Genomic DNA, 21,182 nt, shown 5'->3' with positions numbered 1-21,182 from the left:
GGCTGACTCCAGGTGACACTGGCACCCACATCACAGGCCCCGGTGAACATCATCAGAGGCCTACAGCCCACACGAGGGCCAGGCCTTCCTCCTCCCCTGCTTTCTTCCATACCCTGTGCTCCCCACATAACAGGACAGTGTGGGGACCTTGGCATCCTCACTTGAGTTGCTCAGTAGTCAGTCAAGATGGACCACACTGGGCCAGCAGCTGGACAGGCCAAGTTGTGAAGTGATGAAGAGACTGGGCAGGAAGGAAGGACCCCCAGAAAAAAGTGAAAATAAAACAACAAAGAATCTTTTTTCCTTTTTGAGACAGGGTCTCTGTGTAGTTCAGGCTGGCCTGGACCCACTAAGTACCCCAGGCTGGCCTCAAACTCAAGGCGATTCTCCTGCTTCAGCCTCCTGAGTGCTGGGATTACAGGCATGCGCCATCATGCCCGGCTCAAACATCTTTTCTGTGCAAGAATTTTTGGCTTTAGAGGGTAGAGTAAATAAAATATACTTCTTAAAATATAGTTTTTTGACTGACAACCCTAAATCCTACATGTACATTACTTCCCAACAGCACATTTTCAAGTAGCATTAATAAAAAGACAGTCAGGTCTTTCTTAATCTATGCGTATGCTTTGACAAGACTGTGATTCTCAGTGCTTATATGCACACCCTATGGTGGGATGGCTACTGGAAAAAAAAAAAAACTAAAGAGCCAAAGGTACAAATCAAACACTTCTGCAGGAAAGTAAAGCTCTTGCTAGGTGGGATGAAAGAAGGGCTGCCCAGCGGCCCAGTGCTGCTGCCCCCACACCCTGTCCTGAAAAGCCTCCACCAGGAAGCAGCTGGGGTGCGAGTGTCACCCGCACTTATCAACACCTCCTCCTGCACAAAACCCACCAGACAGACATCCAGAAACTCCCTCCTGAGCTCTAAACTTAAGGGGCTTCTAAGATTTGGTCATCTCATGGGGAAAGCTAGCCATGGTTCCCAATGACTATTTCTCTAATCCTTGGCTCTTACTCTGTTATTTTACTCCTTGTTAATGGCAAAAGCAAAACTTAAAATTTTGTCTCTCAGGAAAATGCAGAGCACACAATTAAATAAATAATATTGGAAATGGCACATTCCTTCACGCAGCTGCACGTTGCCCTCGGTGGTGTTGGTGGTCACTGTCTCAGGCCTTCTCTGGGCACCCTGCCACAACCCTGCTGCTGGGTATCTCCCCGTGGGTGGGCGTGCTCTCCTGGGGGGTTTTCCACCTGAGTCCAGGAGGACAAGGACTCGTGCACAGTGATGGTATGTTCCTCCATTTGCCGCTGCAGGCTGTCCATCTCCTGCCTGGGGAGAAAGAGAAGGCAAGGGAAGAGATCCAGATCACACGGGGCCAGACATAAGCCATCATCCACAGCCACCTCTAACAAGCTTGAGCTGATGGCACTTTGCTTTCTAGCACTGGTGATACCTCAGAGACCATGGAACCCCTACCCAGGGCCAGCAGAACCAGCCAAGGTTAGAGATTAGGGTTCTTGGACCTCCCTCCATCCTGTGCTTCAGCTTCAGGCAGAGACCGGGAACCATGCAAATGACAGACCCAATGGCCTGATGCCAACCAAGTCACTGTGAGACAGGTGCTACCTGAGACCAGTGTCACACATGATTTCCACTGCCCCGGGGGTCCCATATGACCATAACACTGGCCTTTCCTGTCTGATAGCTGGTGGATGCAGAATGTCAGGGCTTTGCTTTCTGAGAGCACATCAAGGCAATTCATCCCAGCAACCTTCACCTTGAGAAGCTCTCATTTCCCAACCACTTGTACTAGCATTGCTGCCTTCCTGCCAGGAGCAAATTCTCCAAGTCAACCCTATCACGTATCTTTACAGTTAATGCAGCATGGGCACATGGCATACTTGAGCTGCTGCAGACAGCTGTTCAGGTTCTTAAGGGGCTCCTTGCTGACAGCAGGTGGAGGTCTCAGCAGCTCCTCTAGGAGTGAGGCTGGGACGGGGCAGTCAGGTATCTTGATTGGTGTCGCTGGGCCTGATGAGCTGGCTTCACTCTTCGGTTCTTTCCTCTGTTTGTAAAAACCTATCATTAGCTGCCCCAAGGGCCCTGTCAGTTCCCCCACCCTCAGTCAGATGGGTGCCTGCTTGATAAAGAGCCCTGGGAGGGGACTGTCCTGGTCTTTGTATCAGCACAGTCTGACCATCACAGGAGTTCAGGAAACACTGGGTGAGCTGGGTATGGAGGCACAAGCCTGTAATCCCAGCACTCTGGGAGGCTGAGACAGAAAGAACAAAAGTTTGAGTCTAGCCTGGGCAGTTTAGCGACTTAGCAAGATCCTGCATCAAAATAAAAATAATTAAAAGGGGGGTGGGCACTGGGGATGTAGCTTGGGGCAAAGGCCCTAGGTTTAATCTCCAGTACCAAAAAAAAGGAAGAAAAGCAGGCAGGCAGGTAGGTTGATCATAGGATGGCAAGGCTTTATTTGTAATGCACATAGCAAAGCACAAATGACCTATGTCTAGAACCTCAAAGAGGATATGGCTGGGCCCTAAAATGAAGTTCAGGCAAGGGCTTCCCAGACATAGCTCCTACTCTGAACTTTCCTAAGAAATTAAGTAGTGCTCCCAATTTAACAGCCTCCTTTCTCTATCACAGATAGCCTTTTCCCCCTTCTCCAAGGAGATTGATCCCAGGGAGTTATATCCCCAGCACTTCTTATTTTGAGACAAGATCTCCCTAAGGTGCCTTGGCTGGCCTCAAACCTATAATCTTCTTGTCTCAGCCTCCTGACTAGCTGGGACGAGAGGCCTGCACGACTGCACCCAGCTAGGACATACAACTTTGACAGACAACAAATAAATCTCTGAGTCAGTGAGAGCTCTCTGCCACTTTCCCTTGCTGACACTCACATGGACTGAGTGGAAACCTGCTGCCATGCTGGCACCTGAGCAGCGCTGATGATGTAGCCTGGAGCCCGGCCCAAGCCATGTGTCTACTGTCTACTGTAGAATCTACCATTATCATTTATTTTCACACACAACTTTTTAGTAGACAGGTTAGCCCAGAAGACACAGGTCTGAGCCCCACCTTGGCCACACCACGGCGGAGATCCTGGTGGAGCTGCTGGTTTTGCTGAAGCAGAGTCTTCATGTTGTTCTTTAGCTCAGACACTTTAGCTTGGAGCATGAATTTATCCTTCTGGGTCATGGACAGGTCTTCCTGCACCACCTCCAGCTCAGACCTGGTATTCTATGGAGAGTGAATTCAGATTTTTAAAAGCAAAAAGATCTGAAACACTGCTGAGACCTTAGTTTGTATGTCACTTCTGGTGGAGTAATTTTTATTTTTTTGTATTTTTGAGACAGGGTCTTACTATGCAGTTCAGGCGGGCCTTGAGCTCACTTTGTAGCCCAGGCTGGTCTCGAACTTGCAATGATCCTCCTGCCTCAGCCTCCCGAGTGCTAGGATTATAGGCGTGCGCCACCACGCCCGGCTTTATTTTTATTCTTTAAGGAAGGTTTTTTAGGAGAGTTTTTATTGGAAATAAGAAGCAAAATTGCTACTGGGAGAAGCAGTAAGAAGGAGAGGTCCTGAATGGGGCAGCCCTGGACTGATTTTTATAGGATGAAATGTGAGATGTCTCCATTTTAGCAGTTTCCTCTCTACCCCCCAAGAATGTGAGGGGCCCAGTGACAATCACACCCCAACATCTCAAATTCCAGAGCTATACCCAAGAACAAACATTATCCATCTGGTTGCCTTCCACAACCAGTCCCAAGAATATAACTACTCCTGGGAGTTCAATGAGCTCTGACTGTGACTGTGGTCATTCCCTTCCACATGAGGAATCTTGGCAAGTCCTTCTGCTCAAGGGAGAACTCTGCCTTAAGTCTTTGCAGAGAAGCTGACTCGGGACAGACACCTGCCACAGGTGCCACCAGAGCTCGGAAATAGATACCTGTAGCAGCTGCTGCGTTCCTTCCAGCTCCTTCCTGCCCTGCTGCTCTGACAGGTTCAGCTGCTGCTTCAGAGACTGCAGCTCCCGCTCCTTCTGATCTAGTTCCCACTTGAGATTTTCCATCTGAAGGAGAAAAATCACATGGGCAAGATACTTATAAAGTGGCACTCTTATACTAGAACATGGCTGTATGCTATTTCTGCTTATCTTTTATTATTTAGCAAAACATAAAGATTCCCTTCCCGAGCACACAGGGCTTGAGGTCAGGGGCCCAATGGTCACCTCTTGGCTCCCCGCAGGCTGCTGGCTCAGCTGCTCGTCCAGCTGCTGCTGCAGGAGCTGGAGCTGGGTCCGGGCCTCTGCCAGGTCCGCCTGGAACTTTGCTATCTCCTGGGAGTGTTTTCCTTCTCGAATCCTGGCATTAGAAAAGTAAGAATGAAATGACTGCATCTTCCCAGTGTGCCCTCCACTCTGGATGTGGCCTGTGGATTGCAGCTATCCTGGTGAACTCCAGACTGCTCACCTCAAGCTACAGATGGAACTGGGTGCTTATAACCCAACGCCCTGGCCCTGAAAAGCTCTCTGGAAGACAGTCTCTGTCTGCACCATTCAGGGTATGGTGCTGAGTGCTTGTTCCCAGACAAGGTGGACAGAGGACTCCAGGGCCATTGTGTGGACACATGCATCCCCAGGCCCGGCCATGCCCCAGTGTGTCTGAGTTGATGCTGTGCTAGTGTGGAGCTACAAGGACCTCTCGATTCCCAGGACACAGCCCTCAGGGTGACAAGTAAGGTAGAAGTACACCAGGACAATGAGGCTTCCTGAGATGGAAGGTGAGTCATCTTTCCCTTGACTGGTCCCGAAAGCAAACTGGTAAAAGCTGCCCAGTGCTGAGTGAATCACAGGCTGGCAGGAGACCCTGGAAGCCTGGCCTCCACCAGGTCACCTCACTGGGCAGGTGGCTGCTCTACCCACTCTGCACTGCCCTGTGGCCCATCACTCACTGCAGCTCATCAGCCTCGGTTTGCAGTGTCTGCACCAGGTGCTCCTTGGCCTGCAGCTCTTTCTTCACCTCACTCAGCTCCATGGTGGCTGCCTTGAAGTGGCGGCGGTTATGGCCAGCTTCCACTCTGGCAGCAGCCACCTATAAAAAAGGAGGAAGCTGGCATTACCCACACAAGGTGCTCTGTGGACCCCTGAGGCTTGACGGGAACCAAACATCCTACATGAGTTCCTAAAAGGCCTGAGGGTGCTGCCACAATGCCCAGCACGTGGAAAGCAAATAGGATGCAGTTGCTAATGTCCACTGAATGAACACACTAATTCACGATTGTCAAATATCTCCATCTTTCTAGTTAACTTTATTTATGTATTCTTTTTTTTGTCTTTTTGAGACAGGGTCTCGCTATGCAGTTCAGGCTGGCCTTGAACTCACTTTGTAGCCCAGGCTGGCCTTGAACTCACAATAATCCTCCTGCCTCAGCCTCCTGAGTGCTGGGATTACAGGTGTGTGCCACCACGCCCGGCTCTATTCATGTATTCTTGAGCAATTTACTTTTCCATCATACTAACTATCTGTAATAAACCTATCAAGTCTATTTATCATGTACTAGTCTCCTTTCTGAAATTTTAATGCTTTGCAGAGCTAACACAGATTCTGTCAAGGTTTCTAAGAGGAAAGCAAATTCTTAAAAGTATCCAAGACATTTAGGTGGGCTAGGCTGCACACTCTTGTAATCCCAGCACTCAGGAGACAGAGGCAGGAGAATCATTAGTTTGAGGCCAGCCTGGGTTAAACTTTCAAAAAAAACTAAAAAACAAACAAACCAATAATAAAAAAAAGAGATCCGGCCAGGTGTGGTGGAGCACGCCTGTAATCCCAGCACTCGGGAGGCTGAGGCAGGAGGATCATTGCAAGTTCGAGACCAGCCTGGGCTACAAAGTGAGCTCAAGGTCAGCCGGAACTGAATAGTGAGACCCTGTCTCAAAAAGACAAAAAATAATAATAATAAAAAAAAGAGATCAATTTTTAACAATTTAATGTTCTTGTCAAATGGCATTTTATTTAAAAGAACTCTTACATATCATTAAAAAGACAACTCCAGGCAGGGGTGTGTGTAGCTCAGTGGTGGAGTGGTGCCCAGCAAGCACAGTGCCCTGGGTTCAATCCCCAGCACCACAAAAGGAAAAGAACACAACTCATATGTAAGGTACTAAGTATCTTAGTATCTAATGACAGTACTGTCATTAGGTAGAGATCTAACATGATCTAACTTCCATGTGTGTGCTTTTCAAAATGCTTGACCATCATGTACTATTGTTAAATCAGGTCAAGCCTAAATGCATTTAGAGAAAAAATAAGCAAAATTCACAATTGTCCTTAAAAAAGAAGGCTAGGTATGGTAGTGCACGCCTATAATCCTAGTACTCAGGAAGCTGGGCTACAAACTGAGTTCAAGGGTATCTTGAAATGTATAGCGAAATCCTGTCTCAAAAAGACAAAAACAGGGCCAAGGATATAGCTCAGTGGCACAGCATCTGCCTGCCAAGTGCAAGGTCGTTTGATTCCCAGTTACCGCCCCCCAAAAAAGACCAAAAAAAAAAAAAAAAAAGAAAGAAATTAAAGTCACATAAACATCATTTATTTCCCCCAGTACTTTTATATACAGATCTCTTAGTTATGTCTTTTTTTTGTTTCCTTTTTTTGTGGTACTAGCTCCGGGCCTTGTGTATGCTAGGCAAGCACTCTACCACTATATCCCAGCCCTTTGTATGTTTTTATTTTGGGACAGGATCTTGCTAAGTTGCCTAGGCTGGCCCTGAACTTGCAATCCTCCTTGGCCTCCTGAACAGCTGGTGTTATAGGCATGCACAACTACATCTGGTTACTTATGTCTTCTTTTAAGGTAAAAATAAAACTTTCAGCAGGAAGCTCACATTCCAATGGAGAGGAAAAAGGCCTGTGCCAGAGCATGTTGTAGTTGGCTCCTACACAAAAAGGGCTGCAAGGAGCATCTTTCTTATCAGCATGTCATCCACATGGGCAGTGTGTGTGCTAACTCAGTACTGCAGGACACTGACACCTGCTCGTAACAGAGATTTATGTGCTCGGCCCGTCCCCCTCAGACCACATCACTGAGTGGCCATCTAATCTGATGCCACCTTTCCCTGACCAGCAGCAGGTCTTCTGCAGCCTGACATCACCACACAGCATGGACAGCAGTGTTCCTTGGAGCACAGCCCTGGAAAGAGCAGAGTTGGAAAGGTACCTCCCAGGCCCCTGTAGGCTGTGAGTGGGAAGCTGGCCACATACCTGCTCCTTGAGGCTGCTTGCTTCCACCTTCTCTCTCTCCAGTGAGGCTTGCAAGGCCTGGATGAGCTGCTTCATCTGGTGGTCTTCTTCCTCTTTGCGCTGTAAAACTGCCTGCACCTAGACCATATTGCAGAAGGATGGTAAGGAGGCACCCCTGCAAGAAACTTGCAGAGCCCACAGTAGGCACTGTGCAGGGAGCACTGCAGGCTGAGCACACGCTCCACAGGGCATTACAGAAAGGAACACTGAAGCAAGGGGATCCCTGCTATGGCAGTAGGCATCTGAGGTCAGGGGTACAGTCACATGATCCCAGTGATGCATGTATGTTGGGTTATAAACACAAACACCGTCATGTGGGAGTGGGAGTGGTGGCAACCAGGGTAAAGAAAATGCTCTCTGGAAGGAGTAAGGGGGCATAATGTGGCCTTTCCTGTCTCTCTGAAAACTCCCAGAAATGCTAACCATTCCATGGGCCACAGAGCAGATGTGGAAACCACGAGCTAAGAACAGTCTGGCTATGACCCAGTTCTAACCCATGTGAGAACACAAGTGAATGTCCATGGCCTCTGTGACTGCCTAGGACTGGAAGACAGTCTGCCTGCCCTGCCAGGATCACCACGCAAAAGGAATGAATGATTTCTGGTTTCACAAGCAGAGCTCCCCACGCTACCCCTGCAGCTGGGAGGTCCAAGTTTGTGAGTTAACCAGATTCTCTGAGCTTTTGTTTGTTTCTTCCTAAGATAAGGAACCTGTGTTTCCCTGAGTGCTCATGGAAATGTGATGTGCAGGACACTGAGAGTGTACTCACCCCACCAGCTCTCACTGTCCCAGCACCTGGGACTGAATACCTGGAGATTCAGCTGAACCAGGTCAGCCTCTCTCTTGGCTAGCGCTGTTTCCAAGATGCTGTTGTGCTCCCTCAGGGCTGCATTGGACTGCCCGAGGCCTGTGAGTCTCCCTCTCTCATGTTCCAGCTCGAGAGCCAACTTCTTATTTGATTCCTCCAGGCGCTTTATCTTCTTTTTGAAGCCTCTGGACTCTTGAAGCTAAAACATTAAAGTGACCAAAATGACCTGCTGTGCTGCATGGAATCACTGCACTCCCGCAAACAGCAGTAAAGCCAGCACATACTGCTCTCAACACATGATTAAGGCTGCAATGGACACAGCAGCAGCTCTACAGGGACCATGGCTTCCCAGGAAGAAGGTCCAGGGACTGCACAGCCAGCGGAGCCACTGCACAGATGAACACAAAATGGGCAGTTCTCAGCAACACATTTGGAGATAGGACAGACAGCTGAACAAAGCAGGCACCCCTAAAGGGATGACTGGCGCCTTAGTACCCCGGTGGAGGGGCTGGGAAGGCATGAGGGAGCCATGGCCACCATGGCTGTAAGTGATAGCGTTGAGCTGGAGTATGTGCCACCTGAAGCTAGAACTGCTTCTCGTTCCAAGTTCTTTTAAAAGTTCAAGTTGGCTTTCTTGTTTGCAACCAACGCCTTCTAACTAGGAAGAAGTTGAATCCAGTATGAATCCTGGTGGCCATTCCAGTGGATACCAATGGCTGCCTCTGTCACTACCCTCTCTAGAGTGCTGGAGACAGTCTGCCTTGCCAATGTGCTCTGTACCAGGCACAGCTCAGGGTTACCTCATCCTCCAGCTCTAGCACCTTCTCCCGGGACTCCTCCAGCTCCTGGCTTGTCATGGCAATCACCTCCTGAAGTTCCTTCTCCAGCATCAGCTTGCTGTGGCCCACACTCTGCAGCTCCACCTCCAGGGCCCGGATTTTTTCCTACAGCAGATGGGGCAGTGTGTCTGGTCACTGACCCAGGGCAGGTCCTCGCCCCACACCTACGAACCTCCAGGCCTGAAGCTGCCTGGCCATGTGCCAGTCGTGCTCTCACCCACTTCCTCTCGTGAAAGAGTCTGAAGTCACTAAGCATAGCACTCACACACTATGACACAGACAGGTACTCTGCACAGACAAAGGATCTTTCAATTAAACAATAAATGGTCTGGAAATACAAAAAAAGTCCAACCTACAGTAAGGGCTCTGTGGTACCTGAGCAGCACTCAGCATACGAATACAACACACACATGTTCACACATTTGAGCACATGTACACATACTACACATGCACTTACATATACCAGTCACACACTTGCTACCACTATTGTGCAGGTCCTGTCCAAAGCACTCTCCCAGTGCCACTCAACTACCTCCTGAGGAAGGACCCAACTTGCTCCGATTTCCTCTAACTGAGGATCAAAGATACATGGTAACACCACAGACCGAACCCATGACTGTCCTCAGCTGTAGGTTCAAGAGATTTTACACCCTCTGCCTTACTAGCTGACCTAAAGGATTAAAGACGAGATATTTTAAAGTAATAAGGAAGATGACAATTGAATAGATGTTCCCTCAATTTTTTTTGGCAGTACTTAGGGATTGAACCCAGAGCCTTGTATATGCCAGGCAAGTGCTCTACCACATCCTTTACTTTCTTTTATTCTAAGGCGGGGTCTTACTAAATACCCTAGAGGGCCCTCAAAGTTGAGATTCTCCTGCCTGAGCCTCCCAAGTAGCTCGGATTATAGGTGTGCCCTATCATATCCAAAACCCTAGATATTTTATAAAGTTACTAGGGAAGGAATATTTACTCAATTAAACAAGAAAGCACCATGTTACGAGATAGTCTCTTCCAACTCATGAACTCTTTTTTTTTTTTTTGTGCCAGCAAACGAACTCATGACCTTATGCTTGCCAGGCAGACGCTGTGCCGCTGAGCTATATCCCTGGCCCAAACTCATGAACTCTTTAAGAGGACAGGAGACAAGAAAATTTCATATGAGAAATACAATGATGAACCAGGTGTGGCAGCACATGCCTCTGTCAGCACTCAGGAGTTCAGGCAGGAAAATCACCATGAGTTTGAGGCCAGTATATTAAGTTCAATGCCAGCAAGACCTTGTCTCAAATAAACAAAACAAAAACATAAAAAAAGAAGGAAAAATAAAAAAGGAAACACAATGAAAAGTATGAACAGTGTAATGCAAACAAATTTATTCAGGAAAATGTAACCCCTTCTAATAAAAGCAACAGACAGTGAGATTTAAAGCTGGCAAGGATATGGGGATTGTGAGGCTCTGCATGTGAAGACTGCAGGGCTATGCATGTGCCATTTCTTGCCAGCAAGGCTGGCACAGGGCCACTGGGGTTCCTGTAAGCACCAGCTGTCCCTCCCCTGAGCCCCCCCAACACAGCACTGCCATTCACCCTAACAGATGGGAGCAGAGGGGTGGCTCTGGACATAGCCCCAGCCCAATACCCTTCTGAGGTTCGTTCTCACCATCAACCCCCCTGTGCCTCACTTGGACCTCAACACTGCCCCTCCCCTATGGAGCCCAAACCTGCCCACTCCACTGCCCTCTTCCACTGTCCTTGGTGGCCTGTTTCCTATCTTGCTCCTGTCACCTCTGGAACACTGTGGCAGAATCAACGCTACCTCCTGCCTGCCTCTCTCACCTTACTGTCCTAACCCTTTGCCTCTAGGACAGGAAAAGGATGGCACCAGCTCCACAGGTGGCTGTCTGCATTTCATTATTGCCAAGGCCAAGCCTGAGCTCCTCCCACCTAAAATGCCCCCTTTGTCCCTCCAGGACCGCCTCCTCCTGCCAAGCACTGGCCCAGCCCTGCTGCACCCCACCTTCACTCAGCCCCTCCTCTGTCCACAGCCCAAGAACCTGGGCTACACAACCAGGACAGACTGCAGGACAAGTCCTCCTTGTGCCTTGCAGCCACAGCAGGGTTTCTCCACACCAAGGAGACTCCTTGGTGAAAACAGGTCCCCAGTGTACACTGCCATGGCTGACGAGGCTATGGATAACATGCACAAGTCACTGATGACACCTGTGGTATTTCAAAGAAATGTGACCACACTTTTCAGTTCTACCAGCTTAAAAAATTCCCTTCTAGATGGGTTTAGAGGGAGAAAATGTTTGTAAAACATCCTTGCCCTACACTCAGAGTCTCTGTAGCTCTGATGGGTGAGGCAGTGATTACCTACATGTAGGACAGTGTCGCTGCCCCTGCTGGTACTCTGGGCTCTGAGCTGGCTCAGCTCCGCGTCTGCAGCCTCTTTGGCAGCCAGGGACTCCTGCAAACGGCGGCTGAGGATGCTCACGGCATTCTCATAGGCCTTGTGCTTGTTCTTCATCTCCTTCTGGGCACTGGTCAGATCTGAGCCCAGCTGTTTCATCTTCTGCTTCTGCTCTGTGATGGCCCTGGGATATGATGGAGACACAGAGGAGGCAGCTGAGCTCCAATGCCATCATCCAGCTTCCTGGGCCCAGCACTAATGGCCAGCAAATGATATCACATTCACCTTCAAGGGCTGGGCAGGGGTCAGACCCAGGCTTATCCCTACCCTGGCAGCTGCTCCCCTGGATGCCAAGGAGAGCATAAGGACAGACAGCAGGTGAATGCCTGTCCTGGTGGCCCTGGGAGGGGAAGGGGCACCCATGGAAGGTACCTCTGGAAAGCCAGAGAAGAAGCAAGAGCTTCATGAGTTTCAGCCATGTCTGCCAGACCTGCCTTCCTCCTGCAGCAGTTTTGAAATGACTTTCTAAGGGCAGGGTAACAATCTGCTCCTACCAAACAGAAGCTTACCTGCATTCTTCCTGAAGGTTAGAAAGAAATCCCATGACCACGTTTATGAAGAAAGCACCCACCAAGAGAAAAATAGCACAGGACATAGCGTGTGGGTAAAAAGCCCCAAAGGCTGTCTGCACATGCATATGCACATGCACAGTAAGTACACACATATGTGCCTGTAAAAGCCTGTGTTCAGGGTTATGTAAGCACAAAATGGGGTGCAGGATAAATACCACAGTGTCACCCCTGGTGGAGGAGCATGAGTGAGGAGATGTCGCCACAAGTACGTGGCACAGAAGTTGATAAAATAAATAGGAAGGGGTGTGTCTGGGCTGTGGGTATGGCTCATGGTAAAGAGACCATTTAGCAAGCACAGGGCCCTGGGGTGGATCCCTAGCACCACCAAAAATAATTAAAGCTGGGCATAGTGGCATATGCCTGTGACCCTAGCACTCAGGAGGCTGAGGCAGGCGGACTGCCATGATTGAGGCCAGCGTGGCTACATAGTGAGTTTAAAGCTAGCCTGAACTACATAACAAGACTCTGTCTCAAAAAGAAAAACAAAACTCCAGGACTATTTTGTAGAAAAAGCAAGAGCTCAATGTTGGTGGAAATTTAACTTGGATCTGAATGCCCTCAGTGACCTTTCCAGAAACAGAGTTAGTTCTCATCACCCCTGACCAGACACAATGCGTCCAGACTCACTTCTTGGCTTCTTGCTGCAGCACTTCTATTTGCTCCTTTAGCGCCTCGTTGGCCTCTGTAAGAGTGACCATCTGCTCTTTGTCGAACTGCAAAGACTTCAAAGGAAAAAGGCACATGAGAAGTGCAGGGTCACTTGCTGCAGATGTCTGCCTTTGACAAATGGAAGTTTGTAGAGCTCCACCACTGTGGCTAGAGCATGAGTGGAGCAGAGGGGCAGGGTAGGTTAGCACGAAAGTTGCCTCCCTTGTGTACCTACCAGGATTTCCCAGGATCCTCCTATGCCCCACTGTAAACCGCTGAATGATGGGTTCCTGTTCCCTTCCTTTGCTGGACTTTTTGGTCCTGTCTATGTTGTGAGTCTCATGGTAACACACAGGGCCTACATGTGCTCCACCCCAAACCTGGGCCACTGCTACCAACTGCTCCCTAAATACAGGAAACCCGACCCAACATGTTTCATGCAGACCTGCAGGTGCATCTCCATCTTGTCCCGCTCCTTCTGTGCTGACTGGAGGTGCTCCTGGAGGTCAGCCATCTGCTGGTGGGTTAGAGACACTTCCTTCTGCAAACGTGAATGCTCTACCTCCACGGCCCTCTTCTCCCCCTGCAGCTTAATTAGCTCCTGCCTCAGCTCCTTCATCTCCGAGTCCAGCCGCTTCTTTGTGGTCTTCAGCTCACCGATGAGCTGGTCTTTGGAGATAGCATCCCGCCGGTAGGCCTCCACCATCACCTGCACACAATACTCACTAGAGTTGGTACCAAGTATGGCCTCACTGGGGCATGCTGGCTTAAACAAATCATTAACCATTCAGCTAGAGTGTAACTTTTAAGCTAGACAACGTATTTCATCCAGTCTAAGACACTATCCACTGAGGCATCCCACTGCTCTGTACCACGAGAGGCAGCGTACTAATGACCTGGGTCTTGCAGGGGGCCCCCAGTCCACCTGAGACACAGCAGCCCTTCTTGGGTTGTTGGCTGCACAGCTCCAATAGGTCCTCCCTTCCAGGCCAGGCAGTGACAAATCAAAACACCACTTAAACCACAGCTTCCTTTTGCAGCCCCGGGGGCACCTGGGTGGGCCTTTGTGCGGAGTGTGGATCAAAGGCATCTGCAGGAAACACCACTCTGCACACAGAATCTGTGTTTCGTGTCTTCTGGGGACAGTAATCTGTTGCAATGCTGGATCACGCTAATCACTTTTCAATGATATTTCACATGGCAGACAACAACCTGCACAGTGACAACAATGTTCAACACACATGGCTCTCTACAGTAACAGCAACAGGGTGTTGTGACAAGCACCACAGTGACAAGTGCCTCACATGGCCCATCTCATGGCCCACAGAGGGTCATGTTCACCTCGCAGACTGTGATGGGAAGTGCAGAGGACCTGGATCCTTCCATCCTCCTGACCAATTTTATTCTACCAAACCCAAAAGACCACACAGGCCTAGGACTAACACGTTTCACTTGAGGGAAATTGTGTCCTACCTTCTGCTGAAGGAACTGCTCCTTCACCTTCTGTGTCTGCTTTCTCAGGGAGGCCATCTCCTGCTGCAAGTGCTCCACCTATGGGACAGGTTTGCATATAGGTAGCCTCAGGGGTCCAGGAGGCCTGTGCTCTGGTAGCACAAAGAAACCCCACACCGGCAGATGGCCCAGGCACTCAGGCAGGACACAGCCCCACATCCTTCTTCCTCACCACGTAACAGCACCTGGGGTGGCGTGGGTGTGGAGTGAGTGCTCTAGACCAGGTGTCCACAGCCCTTCCTCAAATGGCCAGAGAAGAAACCTTTTACTTTCCATGGGCCATGCACCTGCTGCAGCTTCTCTGGTCTGCTTCTGCAGCACGAAACCAGCCACAAACACTATGTACAGAAAGGGTGAGGGTGAGCTCCAGGAACCTCAGTATGCCAGGCCTCCAGGCCCTGTAGCCTTCCACCTAAAGCCTCACCAAGCTGCACCCAACCATGTGGAGATGCTTCTGAAGAAGCCAAGTGACACCACGAGGGCCCTTGTGACACACTGTGAGGAAAGCGCAGGTCCATGTCAAGTGACAGACATACTACGATGTGACAGCCTCCTAAAACCACTGCAGTAAAACCTTGTTCACCATGCAGCAGCTGGTCTGGGTCAGCACCCCTGCCCAGGTCACTGTCCTGAAGATGTGGGGTCAGCGTGTGTGAGTGGGTTACTGCCCTGGCGGTGCAGGTCACTGTGTTCATTTGGGTCACCGTCCTAGGTGTGTGGAAGTCACCATGCTCATTTTGTTAACTGCCCTGGGAGTTGCAGGGGTCAGTGCCCCTGTCTGGGTCACTGTCCTAGGGGAGCAGGGGTCAGTGCACCCATCTGGCATGGACACATCTGTCTCAGGTGGGGAAGAGCCTGTTTCTGTTTGATTCCTCCTTTAAGACCAAAACATGCTCCACATGAGACCTTGTGATCACTAGGGCACAGTAACGAATGAATCATCTTTCCCTACAACATGGATGTGGCTCTAAGCTTCTCTGCCAGGAACCATCCAGGGCAGACCAAGGTACTAGCACATTCTAGACATATCATTCATCCCTTTCAAGCATCCTTGTCATGTGCCCCTGACTTGTGCAGTTCCATAGAAAGGGCAAAAGAAATGGACCCGGGCCAAGGGAAGCCCGTGTGGACAGGGCAGTCTCAGTGATGCCCAAGGATAGGAACACATGCCAGTGAGAGCTGTGGGGACTGATGCCCAGGCAGGCTAGTGGCTGGGGCACAGCTCTATTTCCTTATTAGGCTGCCTCTGGTTTTCAGGTCAGGAAGAGACTTCAGAATTGGGAAAGCAGCAGCCCAAGATGATAGTAACACCACCCTGCTACCTTCCATCTCTTTAGAAAAATCATCGTAACCCAAGGGCACCTACAAGCAGCTTTGTCAGGAACAAGCAGATAAAATGCTGTCTTGTACCAGCACAAGTTCCTTTCACCCAGCTACTAGTCATTACAGAACCCTGATGACCCTTCTAAATGAACACTCCCATGGGAAACAGATCAGAGTTCCTCTTACACTTGACCCTGTGGAGTAGGGTGTAAAGACTGAGCCATTCCCTGATGCTAATTCTTCTCCCTACACATCCTTCTTCGCTGTCTAGATTTTTAAAAATATACTTGCCTATACCCAACTGTGTTATACTGTTAGCCTACTGGCTCTTGCCAGTTATGACCTGCTGTTAGACTGTAGTCTCAGTACTGGGACACCAGAGTGGCCAACAGGCCCCTGCCTGCTCCTCCCTATACATTATCTCACATCAGGAAACCAAGTTTCTTATAGCTCCTCCCTAGGCTCAGGTCCACATCCTCAGAAGACAGAAGCTGGTATTTCTTGGCAAACGGCTTTTAAATGCCCCCAAACCAACTCAAGTTCCTAGTTCTGGTTTCTTCTCATCCAGCAGCCTAGGTGGGCCTGGGGCAGAGCATGAGCCACTCGGATCCCTGCCCTACAGAGTTCTCCCATGGTTACCCATGTTCAGAAAAGAATGTATCCACAGAAGGATGATCACAACATAGTAGTGGGCTAGTTACCTGGCTGGACTTGACAGCCAGCTCTTGTCTCAGCTGCTCTAAAAGTTCTGATGTCTCCTCAGTGCCTTCTTCCAAGCGCCTTGCTCCCTGGTCAAGCTCCTCCTTGCCACTCCTGGCTGCTTGCAGAGCCACCTCTAAGACAATCTTCTCATTCTGCAGGAAGCGGACTGTGTCCTCCCTGGTGGCAGCCTCCCCTTGCAGCTCCTCCAGCTGTGCCTGAAGCTCATCATAGCGGGTGTGCAGGTCGTTGAGGGACTGTTCTCGGGATTGCAGGGCCTCCTGTGCCGAGGTGAGCTGTTTCACCACGCCCAGGTGCTCCTGCTGCAGCTCCATCAGCTGCTGGTCTCGCTGCTGAAGAGTCAGTTTCACCTGCAAACAGGGGTAAGCTTACCCTGCTGCCCTTGCCTTTGTGTTGACAATGCATGTGTTTTTCCCTGTTCAGAATCTAAATAATTTTGATGGACTCTCTGAAGGGTCTTTTAAAAGCAAAATTCTGAGACAGGCATGGTGCCGCACACCTGTAATCCCAACACTTAGGAGGCTGAGGCATAAGGACTGCCATGAGTTTGAGGCCAGCCTGGGATATATACTGCATTCAAGGTTCAGCCTGAACTGCATTGTGAGACCCTGTCTCAGAAAACAAGGAAACAAACAAAAAAGCAAGGGAAAAAATCATCCAAGGCATGAACAGAGGTAAACCTGGCATCCCTCGTCTGATGGTGATTTTTGCACATATTCAGCAGACAACCCAACACAACCCACATTGCCTACATTGCCTGACAGGAGAGGTTGCTACACAGGTTGGCTGTAGGTAGCCCAGAGTGTGCACACTGGGATGGGCCGACAGCCACTGGGCCTCTGTGTGCCTGGTTCCAGGGCTGTTGGTAGCTACTTGCCCGTTCCAACTGCTGCTCCAGGGCCACTGCTGAGTCAGCCACTTTCTGCAGCTGTTCTCGTTCACCCTCAAACTCTTCCAGCCTCCTCTGCAGATCCTCCTCCACCATTGTCTTTGCCTCTCGAATCTGCACAAAGGCTGCTTCCTGATCCAACATGTCAGCCTGGGCCCAGGAAACAATATTTTTTATATTTTTATATTTCTTATTTTAAAGAGAAAAAAAGTAACAAAATAACAACAAAGACAAAAACAAAACAACACAAAAACAATAAAAATACAGAATTTGAAAATAAGATGGTAAGAAATTAACAGTGGTTGTTATATTACATATTGTTATCTTCAATGAAGTTGCTCAGATTACCAGATGTAAGAATGCAAGATTGATCAATTAAAAAGAATAAAAATAATAAAACAAAACATTAGAAATGATACAAAGCTTCACTAAACAAGATAGTAAGAACTCAACAATAGTTGTTGTATTGCATATTGTTGTCTTCAAACTAGTTGTTCAGATTACCAGATACAAGCATGCAAAATTGGCCAAAAAAGAAAATTTAAGCATTAACTGTTCCTTTCAATAAACCAATAGACATCAGCAGTGCAATTATCCCAGCTATCCTTGCATATACATATATATTTTTTTCCCTTCCTTTTTTCTTTCTTTTCTCCTTTCCCTCATTGGTCATTTGTGAAATGCATACTAAAACAACACCGAGATTCCACCTTACCCCAGAAAGAATGTCTATCATCAAGAAATCAACCAATAACAAATGCTGGAGGGGCTGTGGGGAAAAAAGGACCCTTCTCCACTGCTGGTGGGAGATCAGTGTGAAGATTCCTCACAAAATTAGGATTAGAGGTCCCACTTACCCTAGCTATTCCCCTTCTGGGTATTTTACCAGAAGAATTAAAAACATCATACCACAGCAACATATGTACAGCCGTGTTTATAGCAGCACAATTTGTCATAGCTAAATCCTGGAAATAACCCAAATGCCCATCAACTGAGGAATAGATAAGAAAGGTATGATATTTTTATACAATGGAATACTACTCAGCCATAAAGAAAGATAAACTCGAGGATTTTATAGGTAAATAGATGCAACTAGAGACCATATTCATAAGTGAAATAAATCAGACCTGCATGTATAAACATCGTATTATCTGCCTAGTGTAAATATCTGAAAGAGTAAATTAAACCTGAAAGGGATAAGAAGTGTGAAAAGGAAAGAAATTGTTCAAAAGGAACAATATTTTTTAAAAAGCAGGGAAAACTGTCAACAGCAGCCTAGGGTTAGGGAAACCTGCTGCACTGCAAGCACCCTGGTTCACATCTCTATCCTGTGTATGAATGCTAAGTGAGGGGCACCCCACTTGCCACAGGGTGACTGCTAGCATGGGCCTGACCCAAAGAAGGAGCAGGCAAATACCCAGTGTTAAGAGGGGGGAATCTACCTGCCACACTGATATGGACCTGCAGTCTCAGCAGTTTAGGAGGCTGAGGCAGGAGGATCACTCAAGCCCACAAGGTTGAGACCAGCCTGGGCAATAGCTAGACAAAGGTTCAGGAAAAAAAAAGAACTAGGATCAAGGAATGGATAAGCCTCCTTGGTGATTCTCATGGGAAAATGGGGGCAACATATTCTACCTTCTGGAGTATAGTACGTGAAATTTTCTCTTTGACAAGACTGCTGTTCCATATCACTTAGCAAAACAAAGTAAGACACAGGGACCATAGGATATGGTGTTCATTACATTCTGACTGTGTGAATGGGACCTGGCATCTTGGTTTATTTCTTAGGGAAAAAGACTTTAATAACTCAAATTGTTTTCTGTTCTTCTACACTGAGCTCTTGGCCATGTATCCCCATGGAAAATAAGGCAAGTGCAGAGTAGCAAGATGAGAAACCACACAAGTCTGAGGAAAGTGGACTTCTGGTGTGACTTCCTATGAAGGGCCTGGAACAAAACCTGTCCAGCAGCACTCTCGGCACAAGGTGAGAGTGTTACAGTTTCTTTTTTACATTTTCTAACAAGGACATTAAGCAGGTTTTACTGTTTGTTTTATAAAAGAGAAAACTAGGCTCAGAATGATTAAGAAATCCCCCAGGTTCTCACCTGGGGGTGAGAAAAGGCAAGCAGGGGCTGGTGATACAGCTCAGTGGCACAGTGCCTGCCTGGCAAGTGCAAGGTCTTGAGTTCAATTTGCAGTGCAAAAACAAAAAACAAAAAACTTAAAAAAAAAAAAAAAAAAAAAAGAGCAAGCAGGCTTCAGGTCCATGCCAAAGCTACTGCATTTCCCATCATGTGGAGATGACCATGCAGACAGCAGCAGTAATGAAGACCTCATGTGCAGAAGGACTAATCAGCAATGCAGGTGAAATACTTGGAATAATCACAAAGGCCCACACCAAGACATACCACATCATCCAACACACAAGATATGAAAGATCACCCCCATCTACTCCGCTCAGCCCAGGGCCCAAGGTGCCACTGACATGCAGGTCTGACACAGGATTGGGATCCCTAAGTCCTAAGCAGCTTTTTAAAACATGCATGTTTACTATATACAAACATAAGACATATTTATGTTTATATTTACTTGCATGTTTTATGCTTATGACTAAGTATAGTATGTTTTCTCACTTGCCAGTGAGACCAAAGCCGAACAGAAACCAGCACCACCACAGCCACAGTCCTTACCTCAATGCTCTGGAGTTGCACAGCTATGCGCTCCTTCTCCTTGATCGATCTGTGCTGTGTCTCTGTCAGCTGCTGAGATAGCGACACGTTCTCCAGCTTCAGGTGCTCTAGAAGGCCAGCCTGGGTCATCTGTCCAACCTTCAAACAAAGACAGGAAGGTAGAAAGCTGCTCAATTTCAGGCATCAAGTACAGAACAGCCTGCCCCAAGTAAGATTTTATGCCCACCAACAGTGACCAGCTTCCCCTCTTGATGGCCCCTGCAACCAGGGCTGCCACCACCCCAGGGCTCACCCACACAGGCTGCCCCATCTCCAGTCTGGGACCATATAGGTCCTGCATGCCTATGAGCCAAGGCAACCACCCAGAAGTCATTTCTCACCCTAAGACTGCAGTCTAGGCTAGACCCACACACAAGCTCCCATCAAACGTGGACCTCTGAGCCCCAGGTGAGGAGCCATTCAAACAGACATGTGCAGCTGCACCCACCCAGGACCCACAGTCCCAGTGTGCCTGCCTCATCCTCATGGAAAGAAGCCTGGGGCCAGGGCCCCAAGGGGTGAGGGGCAGCAGGGAGAAGCAAGGGCTGACAGGCCTGTGGCTGGACTGTCTCCACCTTAACTCTAATCTCAGTGGGCATCTGGACTGACAGTGTGTAAAGTGTGATGGGGAGGGCACTGCAAAGAAGTTGCTGGAGCCAGGAAGGGAAGGATTACAGTCTGTTCATGTGTTTCACCCTGTGAACGGCTACTGGGAACCCAAGAAGTAGTAGTCCAGGGATAAAGTGGCAAGAAAACCCTAATTCCAAACAGTGAACCTGGCCACCAAAAGAAAGCAGGAAGGTTCTCAAATTGCCACCTCCTTTGGTTCCTCCTCTACTTTTGTCTTTTAAATTGCATTTCTGACTTATTTACACAAAATCTTGCTTACTTCTTTAAATACTTTATCCTGATATAAATGCACTGAAACTTATGGTGTATAATGATTGATGTTCAAGTATACAGGAGTATAACTAATACTTTTCTATACAGTCCATTGGTTTAAGAAGTAAAAGGTGAAAGATTTATACGATCTGAACAGAAACCAGAGCATGGCTTAAGAAGTGTAATATAAATTTAAGAAAACTTCTATTTTGAATATTGGTAACTCTAGATAAAAAAGAAAAAGGAACATTTGGTGGAAATGGTATTTTATATGCTCTATTTGAAAAACAGTTTTAATAAATTGGTAATATTTTATCTGGGGGGAAAAAAAAGCCCACAGCTAAATTTTTGGAAGGTCGACCAAAAGTACTCTAGAGTTCTTTCACTTTAAGCAGTCCAGACACTGAGCTTTAGAGAAAAGCATTCCAGCAGGTTCCTGTTCTTCCCTCTCATCTTTAAAGCAGGCTGCCTGAGGCTG

General features: G+C 48.3%; 1 protein-coding gene across 2 annotated transcripts in view; it reads right to left on the bottom strand.

Annotated features, from left to right (window-relative positions):
- Positions 1 to 367: 367 nt before the first annotated feature.
- The window catches only part of Golga3 (golgin A3), a 41,070-nt gene continuing 20,255 nt past the window's right edge, over positions 368 to 21,182 (bottom strand). For both annotated transcript variants that reach the window (XM_005402941.2, XM_005402942.2), the window contains exons 9-24: positions 19,784 to 19,921; positions 17,082 to 17,243; positions 16,186 to 16,554; positions 14,123 to 14,200; positions 13,095 to 13,358; positions 12,629 to 12,723; positions 11,337 to 11,553; positions 8,919 to 9,062; positions 8,120 to 8,317; positions 7,272 to 7,388; positions 4,963 to 5,102; positions 4,241 to 4,373; positions 3,959 to 4,081; positions 3,088 to 3,249; positions 1,905 to 2,068; positions 368 to 1,332 (exon numbers count right to left, since the gene is read on the bottom strand). In XM_005402941.2, coding sequence (XP_005402998.1) covers positions 1,161 to 1,332; positions 1,905 to 2,068; positions 3,088 to 3,249; positions 3,959 to 4,081; positions 4,241 to 4,373; positions 4,963 to 5,102; positions 7,272 to 7,388; positions 8,120 to 8,317; positions 8,919 to 9,062; positions 11,337 to 11,553; positions 12,629 to 12,723; positions 13,095 to 13,358; positions 14,123 to 14,200; positions 16,186 to 16,554; positions 17,082 to 17,243; positions 19,784 to 19,921 — 2,676 coding nt within the window. In that variant the 3' untranslated portion in view covers positions 368 to 1,160. The remainder of the gene's footprint in view (positions 1,333 to 1,904; positions 2,069 to 3,087; positions 3,250 to 3,958; positions 4,082 to 4,240; positions 4,374 to 4,962; positions 5,103 to 7,271; positions 7,389 to 8,119; positions 8,318 to 8,918; positions 9,063 to 11,336; positions 11,554 to 12,628; positions 12,724 to 13,094; positions 13,359 to 14,122; positions 14,201 to 16,185; positions 16,555 to 17,081; positions 17,244 to 19,783; positions 19,922 to 21,182) is intronic.

This window comes from Chinchilla lanigera, unplaced genomic scaffold, assembly GCF_000276665.1.
Source record: "Chinchilla lanigera isolate Chin_1 unplaced genomic scaffold, ChiLan1.0 scaffold00081, whole genome shotgun sequence".
In the NCBI taxonomy this organism is placed as follows: domain Eukaryota; kingdom Metazoa; phylum Chordata; class Mammalia; order Rodentia; family Chinchillidae; genus Chinchilla; species Chinchilla lanigera.
This window is presented reverse-complemented; position numbering and strand designations above follow the sequence as displayed.